At 32.9% G+C, this 10,982-nt stretch overlaps 1 protein-coding gene across 1 annotated transcript; it reads left to right on the plus strand.

Moving 5' to 3' along the window:
- Positions 1–2,612: 2,612 nt before the first annotated feature.
- On the plus strand, positions 2,613–2,981 carry LOC102518649 (ATP synthase subunit f, mitochondrial-like). The gene has a single exon (XM_032475465.1). It carries the CDS (start codon positions 2,613–2,615, stop codon positions 2,865–2,867), a length of 255 nt encoding a protein of 84 aa, XP_032331356.1. The 3' UTR covers positions 2,868–2,981.
- Positions 2,982–10,982: the final 8,001 nt, after the last annotated feature.

Here is a 10,982-nt window from a genome sequence, read left to right on the forward strand (position 1 = left end):
TGAAATAAAAAGAGAGAGATTCTGACAAAAAAGAAGTTACAGAGAGAGACAAACAGTTCCCAAATCTGCATGTAAACTCCCCTTGAATCCTTGTAAGATCCATGAAGCATGCATTTATGGCAGATAATTTAAAAAGCCCAGGAAAAAGAAGAGCCAAAAGACTGAAAATGCTGTGAGATATTTCAGCAGATAACCACTGCAAATAAGACAGAGTTTGGAGTTTTAGAGGGGCTTGATAAATACCTGGGCTTTACCACTGAAACCCCAGATAGGTCATGCCTCAGAAGTAAAAGTTTTGTTACAATATTAAGACATTCACCTTAGGACAAAAGGAAAAAAAAAAAAAAAAAAAAGGAGCATCACAAAAACAGCATAAAAGCAAGTCTCCACGAGTTCAATTTGATCAGCAAATAATATACAACATATACTCTTCAGAGGAACATAACAGAATCCAGGGACTCTACAAAAAATTACCTAAAATGTCCAGTGAAAAAATGTTAAAAAATTATGAAACCTGTAGAGAAATGGGAAAATTTGATCTATAATCAAGAGAAAAAGCAGTTAGTGGAAAAGGAGTTCTAGATGACCTAGATTATTGAATTAGCAGAAAAATGTTTAAAAGCAGCCATTAAAATATGATCAAGATCTTAGAAGAAAAGATTGTCACATTGTCTGGACAATTGGGTAATCTCAGTGAATAAATAAAGTCTATTTTAAAAAGTGAAATTGGCATTGGATAATTTAAAAGTAAAATATCAGAAATGAAAAATTCACTTAACAGTATATTAAGAATAATAGAAGAAAGACTCAGTGAAATTGAAGGTATGTCAATCAAAATTATTCATATGAAGAAGAGGAAGAAAGAATACTACAAAAAATGAAGAGAATATTGATAACTTCCAAGACATTACTAAGCATCTAAAATACAGGAAATTAGAATCCCAGAAGGAGAGGATGGGGTATAAAAACATTGTTAAAATAATAATTGAAATATTTCCAAATTTAGTTAAAAATACAACAAACAAACATTAATTTACAGATCCAGGAAGCTTAGCTAACCCAAAGTAGAATAAATTAAAAGAAAACCACATCTAGACATTTTGTAGTCAAATTATGAAAAACCAAAGGTAAAGATATAGTATTGAAAGCAGCAGACAAATAAGACAGATTACAAATAGGAGAAAAATGTTATGTTACAGCAAATTTCTCACCAAAAGCAATGAAAACCGAAAGAAAAAAGAATTACATCTTTAAAGTGCTAAACCTTCACCCCACCGTAAACCCAGAATTCAGTATCCAGTGAAAATATTCTTCCAAATGAGGGTGATATAAAAATATTTTAAGATCAACCATTACCAGAATATCTAAGCTCCAATAAATGCTAAAGAAAGTTCTTAAGACTGAGGAAAATTATACCAGATGGAAACTCAGATCTACAGGCAAAAATGAAAAGCATCAAGAATGATAAATATGAGGGTAAATTTAAAAAATATTATCTTTCTCCCACCTCTTAATATTTTTAAAAGATAACTGTTTAAAGCAAAAAACACTTCAATGTTGAATTTATAACTTATACAAATATAAAATACATGATAATAATAACACAAAGGTTGGTGGGTATATGACATTTTAACTTTCAAGGTATTTATTTTTTACATGAATCAGTACAATATTTAAGTATACTGTGATAAGATTAAGATGCATAGTCTAATCCTTAGGGCAGCTACTAAAATGACAGTAGAAGGTATAATTAAAAATCAAAGGTATATATTAAAAATAGAAGAATTTTTAAAATGTTAAAGTATTGAATTAACCCAAAGGAAACTTTTAAGTAGAAAGTATTGCTTAGTCTGTTTACATTTCATGTAATATTGATGCAGTTAGGTTTAAATCTACCATCTTGCTAGTTCTTATGTATCTTTTTTGTTTCTGTGTTCTTCCTCTATTGTCATCATTTGGATTATTTCAATAATTTATCCTAGGTGAGAAAGCAAGGCACAACTTTATGTGTCCTTCAAGAGCCACACTTAAATATAAAAACGCATATACATCAAAAGCAAAAGAATGTAAAATATATACAATGTAAATGGTAAGCATAAGAAAAACTGAAGTGAAGTGCTTACAATAATATCAGACAAAAGAGAGTTCAAGAAAAGAGGAGTTATTGGCCCAAAAAAGGGACATTTATCTCAATTGAATGTAGTAACCTCTCTTAGTAAGTGAGAGAACAACTAAATAAGAAGTTAGTGACCACTAATATTTGATAGAAACACTATCAAGTAACTTGATCCTATTAACATATTATAGAACTTCACTCAACAACTGCAGAAAATTCTTTCTTTTCATCTGCACGTGGAAACTTAAGTAAGATAGACCATATGCTGAGCCTTAAAATAACTCTCAATAAATATCAAACGATTTAAATGTTACAGATAGTTTTCTCTAAGCACAATAGAAATAAATTGTAAATCAGTAATAAAAAAGTATCTAGAAATATCCTCAAATGATTCAAAATTAAACAACTTACTTGTCAATGACCCTTGAGTCAAAGAAGAAGTTACAAGGGAGTTATAAATTAAATCCACCTGGGCAGTGGACCCCAAGACACCAACATGGTGTCAGTGATACCAGTGAAGGAGAAGAAACTCAGGGATGTCAAAATAGGGGAGCTACCAAGCTGGACATTGATGTGGGATTTCATCCCTAAAGGCATTGATGGAGCATATCAAAGAGGTTATTACAAGTGTATCAATGCGAAGAAAGGGAACATCGCTGGGGTTTTTATGGTGCTAGCAACTTATGTGCTTTTCAACTACTGCCTTTCTGAGAAGGAACTCAAATGTGAGTGTTTATGCAGGTACCACTGAAGAGGGCCCAGTGTGGAGTGTGACTCTGCATTCCTGACCATGACCTTTTTTGCCTGGCATTCCTCCTTGAGGAACACAATCATGTAAATCTTTTCATATCCTAATTGAGAATTCATGTCCAATAAAAGATGGCTGGTACATGTAAAAAAAAAGAAAAGAAATCTACCTGGATGATAATGAAAACACAACATAGCAAAATGTGTGGGAAGTAGCTAAAGCCATGCTTAGAAGGAAATGTATACTTTTGAATTAATAAAAGAAGCAAGTCTTCTTTATATAAAAGAAGCAGGGCTCAAAATTATTGATCTTAATTTTTACCATATGAAGCTAAAAAAAAGAAGAGAAAATTAAACCCAAAGCAGAGGAAAGAAAATAAGAAAGATAAGAGCAAAAAATCAATAAACTAGAAAACACAAACAATAGAAAAATTTACAAAAAAAGCTGGTTCTTTGAAAAGTCTGATAAAATAGATAAACTCTGTCATAGATCCATGAATAAATAAAAGGTCAAATACAAATTACAAATATCAAGGATGAAAATAGGGATATTATTACAGACCCTACACACGTTAAAATGATACCTAAAGAATATTGTGAATAACCTTAATGATAACGAAACTGACAAATTGGATGATATGGATTAATTCCTTGGATGACTGAAATTGCCAAAACTCACATGAAAAGATACAGAAAGTTATAATGACTACATTTATAAAAGAAATTGAATGTATAACAAAAGTACTTCTCTTCAAAGAAAATTTCCAGATCATGAGTTCTTGTTGATGAATTCTTGTTGATGAGTTCTGTCAAACATTTAGGAAGGAAATAACATTAATCTCACAAAACTCTTTTAGAAGATGAAGAAGGGGAAAATCTTTCTTAATTTGTTTCATGAGGCCAGGATAAGCTAGTTATCAAAATCTGACAAAGGCATTACATGAATAGAAAATAACAAACTAAAGTTCTTCATGAATATAAACCAAAAATAAATCCTTAACATGACACTAGGAAATTAAATATAGCAATAAATGATAGACAGATAGATAGATAGATATAAAGATAATACAGGCGCACCTCATTTTATTGTACTTCTTTGTTGTGCTTCATAGATATTGTGTTTTTTTTTAACAAACTGAAGATTCTTGGCAATCCTGTGTTTCCAACAGCAGTAGCTCATTTCATGTCTCTGTGTCACACTTTGATAATTCTCAAAATATTTCAAACATTTTCATTATTATTATATTTGTTATTATGATCTGTGATCAGTGCTCTTTGATTTTACACTACTATGACTCTCTGAAGGTTCAGATAATGATCAGCATTTTTAAGCAATAAAATATTTTAAATTAAGGTAGGTACATTGTTTTAGACATAATGCTATTGCAGACTTAAAAGCCTACAGTATAGTGTAAACATAATTTTACATGCACTAGGAAGTCAACAAATTCATGTGACTTGTTTTTTTGTGATATTCACTTTATTGTAGTGGTGTGGAACTGAACCTGCAATATTGCTGAGGTATTCCTGTACGTGATGAGTGAGTGGGGTTTATTCCAGTAATGCAAGATTGGTTTAGCATTCAAAATCAATCAATGTAACTCGTCACTTTAAGTGAATAGAGAAGAAAAATTATAAAATCATTTCAAAATATGCAGAAGAATCATTTGACAAGTTCTCATATTTCTTCATGATCTAAAAACAAGATATTCTCAATAATTAGGAAGGAAACTTGCTCAATCCAGTAAAAAGGGATCTACAAAAAGCCTATTGCAAACATTACTCTTAATGATGAACTATTGGATGCTATTTTCCTAAGAGTAGACATTAGACAAAATGTCTTCTGTCAGCATTTATCTTCAGCATTGTACTGGATGTCCTAGGCACTTTAGTAAGTCAACAGAAAGAAACAAAAAAACACAAAAGTTGGAAAGGAAAAATTAAGACCTTTTAATTATAGAAGGCATGATTATATATTTAGAAAATCCTAAGGAATGTACAAATTAACTACTAGAAATAAAAAGTAAATTGATCACGTTCTCAGATTACAAGGCCAAGATAAATTTTAAAAATAATTGAGTTTCAGTGTATCAGCAGCATGCAATTGGAAATGAATTTTTAAAAAATTACAGTAACATCAAAAACATAAAATATTTAGGAACAAATTGAACAAGAGATGTGTAAGACATCTATGCTGAAAAGCTCAAAATATAGTAATATAAATGTAAATATTTCTAAACAAATAGAGAAAAAACTTTTGGGTTCTGGTCTAAAACATAAAGAGTTTAGAAGTCATCACAACAAGGAAAAAGCTGAACAAACTGAAAATCAACAACTCTTCTTAGGTCCAAAAGAGAACTGAGGTCACAGGCTGCCAACCTGAAAATTGTAAAGATAGTCAAACACAGAGACTCATAGCTTAACAGGAGCAGAACTGGATCTGCTGGAGCCAGTACTGGTAGGAACACTTGGACTGTGATTGAGAAATTGCTGGAGGCTCAGTGTGGATGAGTTTGAGAGTTAAAAAAATGGGTGGCCCAGTCTTAGGGATGCCCTTACATTTTTTAAAGTTCTATCCAGGAGCCCTACTAGGTTTGCAGGGTGAAGATGGGAGCAAAATTCGTTTATCCTTCTGGCACGGGGAGAGGTGGGGGCAGAATAGCCATTTTGAAGAGCACCCAGAATATTCTGCTCTCCCTAACAAAAGCCTGTTCTTAAAGAAAACTTTTGACAGAACCTAATTATCTCGAGTTTTATGAGCATGTAACTGACCTGACAGAAGGGGAAATATCCAACTCCAGCCACCTCCAGTCTTCCAGTCTCACCTAAGGAGCAAAAATAAGCTGAAAAGCACTTATGAAGGTCACAGCCCAGGAACACAGGCTCACTAAAAGATTAAGTCATAATCCTAGAACTATGTGCTTCCCTCCCCCTCCCCCTCATCTTACCACCACATCAATTGGACTCCTGACTCCTGTATAGTAACAGAAGATTACAGCTAAAAGAACCCTAAGTCTCAGACTTTATTTAAATAGGAGTCTCTAGAGCAACCCAAAGACAACGGGGGAGAAAAAAACCAGGACACTATCAGAAATTTTAACCTCTAACACTCACAGCTACAGCAAACAGTGAACATAGCCTAACTCCTAGCCAGATAAACATAAATCTCACATTAAGACCTAGTGACCTCAATTCCTAGTATACAACACATCATGTCTGACTATCAGCAAAAAATAAGGCATGCTGAAATGCAAAAATCACAGTCTGAAGACACAAAGCATGCATTAGAATCAGTCACAGATATGGCAGAGATTTTGGAATTATCAGAACAGGAATTTAAAATAACTATGGTTAGTATACTTACAGCTTTAGTGGAAAAAGTGAACAACGGACAAGAGTAGGTGGGTAACATAAGCACAGAGACGGAAAATCAAGGAAAGAATCAAAGGAAATGCTAGAAATAAAAAACACTGTAACAAAAATGAAAAATGTCTTTGATGGGCTCATCAGTAGACTGGACAAGGTCAAGGAAAAAAATATCAGTATGCCTGAAGATATGTCAATAGATATTTCACAAACTGAAAAGTCAAAAGAAAAAAAGACAAAAGAAAGGAGAGAAACAGATTATCCAAGAACAAATTACAAAGGTGTAACATACATACAGTGGGAGCACCAAAAAGAGAAGAAAGAGAGAAAGAAAAGAAGAAATATTTGAAGTAATAATGGCTGAGAATTTTTCAAAATTAATGATAGGCCCAAATAAATTGAGATAGATACATAACATATTCAAAGATTGGGAGGCTCAACATTATTAATATGTCAACAATCTCTAACTTGATCTAATGACTCAATGCAACTCCAGTAAAAATTACATTTTAATAGAAATTAACACATAGATTTTAAATTTATGGAAATAAAAAGAGCTATAAGAACCAAAACAATTTTAAAAATAAAAAGGAAGTTGGTGTATAGACTCTTATAGACAGTGTTAAATTGGCTTCTATAAAGCTATAGTCATCAAGAGAGTGTAGCATTGGCATAAGGCTAGATAAGCTGATCAATGGACCTGAATAGAAAGACCAGAATAAACACAGATGTATATATATGGTCATTTGAACTTTGAAAATATTTTCAAGGCAATTCAATGAGGAAAACATTTCCTTTCAATGAATTGTGCTACAACAATTGGATAAATACGTGAAAAACAACCAACCTTGAACCCTACCTCACAATATACACACAAATTAATTTAATTGGAGATGATTAGAGATGTAAACATTAAAGCTAAAACTACAAAGCTTCTAAATGAAAACTCTGGAGACTATCTTTACAATTTTGAGATGGGCAATGATTTCTTAAGAGAGGATATAAAAGCAATAATCATAAAATAAAAAAATTCACATGTTGAATTTATAAAAGAAACTTATAAAAATGAAAATATCATCTAGAGAGCAGGGGAAATGTTAGCAGTGCCTATAGCTGACAAAGGATTCATATGCAGAATATATAATGAATGCTTATAAGTCACCAATAAAAGAATACAACCCAATCAAATGTCAAAGGAGTTGAGTAATTACTTTACAAAATAAGATATTTAAAGGCCAGTAAGCACACAGAAATGTACATAACATTATTAGTCAACATGGAATCACAAATTAAAAGCACCTAAAATTTCAAACCGTCTGATATACCATTGCACATACAATAGAATCACAATAGAACGGCTAAAATTAAAAAAAAAAAGCATCAAATGTTGCTGTGATGTAGAACAATTGGATCTCTCATATATTGCAGGTGTTACTGTAAAATGTTACAACCACATTAGAGAACTGTTTGGCTATTTCTTATAAAGACAAATGAGCAATTACCCAGTGACCTGTGATTCCACTACTATTTATTTACCCAAGAGAAATGAAACTACAGGAAACAACTAAAATATCTATTTAAAGGAGATTGAAAAAAAGTAGAGTAGTTTTTATAAAATGGAATATTACTCAGTAACAAAAAGGAGCAAACTAAAAGTGCATACAAAATGAATGAATCTCAAAAACACTATGCTGACAGAAAGCAGCCAGACTCAAAAGTCTACATACTATATATTTAAATTTATATGAAATTTTGGAGCAGGTAGTACTAATTCTTAATTTATGAATATAGATATCAGATCAGTCATTGCCTGGGACAGGGGGTAGAAAGAATATCTTCTTAAGAAGGGATTTACTATAAAGGGACCCAAAAGTCCCTTATAAAGTTCCTTATAAGGTGATGGGAACCTCTACATTCTGATTATAATGGTGGTTTCATGGTTATGTACATTTGTCAAATTCATAAAATTTTACATGTTAAATCTGGGTATTTTACTGTATATAAACTTTATCTCAATAAATAAAAGATTAAAAAGTGGGTATTAAGAAAGTTATAATTTACATTCTTCATAGCTACTGAACAATTGCTTATAAGAAAGGTAGGGTTAGTAGGTTTTATAAAGGAGAATTTGTCTTGGAGGATATGAATTTTTTTTTCTAATCCAATTATAATTTGGAATCTAGAGCTTGGATCCAAGAATTATTCCTGAATGAGTATGTTTACGGAGGAAATTCTATAATCCACTCATATCAACTAAAATGAAAACCAATGGCACATACCTGGAGTATTAGTTATATCTGACAGGTCAGGGCCTAAACTTTTCATCAGGAAGTAAATTTAATCACCTGAATCACATTTCCTGTTGGCATACTATCAGTTAATTCGTTTTCTAAGTGGAGTGGATGAGTCATTCCTTTCATCTCAAAAATTGATGATTCCTAAAAACTGATTCAAGAAAATGTCTTAAAAAGCTGTCTCAATTTCAGTAAAACAGATGAAAAGTTTGCATAACTTGTGTAATTTGGGGCCAAAATGATTAATCAGTAAGGTCTCAAGTCATGGTTGCCTGGGGGTATAACACTGTTAATGTTACACTGAGAGTGAAGTGATGCTACACAAATCAAGGTTTCTACAAAAGGGATTCATATTCTTTAAGCCAAATTGGTTTTTGGTATCTATAGACCAACATAAGGAACCATATATGGATACCACAAAGAAAACGTAGCAGTTTCTGGCAAAAGAAACTCAGAGCTCTCAGATTGGAAAGAGAGAGAACTTCCATATTTGTCTTTCCTTAGCACCAATCTCTACAGATTGCATTTTGAGCAAATGCACATGTGAACACCAAAACTTGGTTATTAAGGGATGAAGCAAGGAGAGTCATTTAAGAGCAGACAAAAAGATGATGAAATATGTTTTTTGAACAATTTTATATGCCCGGCCCTATTCCAAGTATTTTGTAATCATTAATTCATTTAATCTCCTGAAGTAGATTCCAATTTTGTTTTATCATCTGCATTTTACAGATTAGGCATTTGAGACTCAGAGAGTTTAACTAACTTGAACATATCACTGGGTATCTGTGATACTTACTAAATAAGCAGGACTGAACAAGAACATCCAGAAACCACAATGACTAATAATTTTTAGAAATTCTTTAAGGAGAAGACCCTGGAGACGGATACCAGTGGAGCTATATTCAGTTTGTAGTTATGTCAATGCTTTTGATATTAGTTTTCAATTTCTGTTGTAACAAATTGCCACAAATATAACAGCTTCAAATGACAGTCATTTATTATTTCACAGTTCATGTAGGTCAGAAGTCCAGCTGGATGCATCTAGGTGCTCTGCTTACATTGTCACAAGGCTAAAGTCAAGGTGTCAGGAAGCCTGGGATCTTATCTGGAGGTTCCGGGGTAGAATTAGATTCAAGGCTCATTTAGGTTGTTGGCAGAATGTAGTTCCATAAGGTTGTAGAACTGAGGTCCCCATTTCCCAGATGGCTGTTGTCTGAGACTGTTCTCTGTTCCTAGAGTCTGCCCACATTCCTTGGTTAATGGCCTCCTCCAACTTCAAAACCAGCAATGTTGTATTGATTCCTTCTTGTGTGTTGAATCTCTCTGACATCCCCCTCTGACCTCCTCTTCTGCCTTCTAAGTGGAGTGGATGAGTCAAATGAAGGGGTTCCATTTTAGAAGCTGTTATCTGATTAGGTCAGGCTCACATAGATAATTTCCAAATCTTAAGATCAAATAACTTGGAACTGTAATTCCACATTCCAGAAGTGATGAAAAATAAAGCTGTCAGGAGAACTTGGGGTAAGAGTGGGAAGCATAAATGCTTTGCTAAGAAGTCTACAAGTCATTCTCTACACTAGGCAATACTGCGTCATTGAAGGCTATTGATGGCTAAGAAAAATTACCTGGGGCATTAAGTAGAGGTTGGACTAGGGGGAAAACTAGAGGTAGGGACCCAGTTAGAAAATTATTGCATAATTCAGTTAAGAAATGTTGAAGATTTGGACCATTTCTTGTGAGGGGCAAGGGCCATATTTACTTTCTACCTGGTATATTTCTCAGTCATGTTTCAGATCCACCGTCAATGTCATTTCCTCAAAGAACAACACTTTCAGGTATCCACTCCCCTAATTCCCTACAAGAGCACTCTCTACTCTTTATGGTAATTACTTCTTTAGTTATTTAATTGTCCATCTTCCCTACTAGGTTTCCTTTGTCCATCTTCCCTGTTTCTCTTTCAGGTCTGTGAAAGCAGATATTGGTTCTGACCCTCTCGTTTCAATATGACTGGCACTCAGTTATGTATTTTATATATATATATATAAAATGAAATTTATTAAGTCATTTGATTTTCAGCTTGGGCATTTGGGTATAAAACTAAACCATGAACTGTGGTAGAAAATAAACTCAGTTATATTTTATCTACGTCTTAGTGTATAACATTGAGTTTGCCTTAATTCCATTGCTTAAACACTTCTAAACTTTGCACAAACTTTAAAACCATCTGGAAACTGCATGTCTTAAGTGATGATTTTGACCTCTATGGTACACTTGTTTTTTTCCATTTACCCTATTTCCTTTTAATCCAGTTGCCTTCTGTTATGATGATGATGCTGCTGATGATGATGTGTATGTAAAGCCATTGTGTTTGTTCATGTGAAATGAAGGTTGGTACATATTAATGAAGAGTTTAGCATTAGAACTCAACATTCGTATATATTTCTAATGATGAGATC

Source organism: Camelus ferus, chromosome X (assembly GCF_009834535.1).
Source record: "Camelus ferus isolate YT-003-E chromosome X, BCGSAC_Cfer_1.0, whole genome shotgun sequence".
NCBI lineage: Eukaryota > Metazoa > Chordata > Mammalia > Artiodactyla > Camelidae > Camelus > Camelus ferus.

Bases quoted from the DNA above. Each gene is read 5' to 3' on its own strand.
- LOC102518649 (XM_032475465.1), top strand. From the start codon at position 2,613: ATGGTGTCAGTGATACCAGTGAAGGAGAAGAAACTCAGGGATGTCAAA.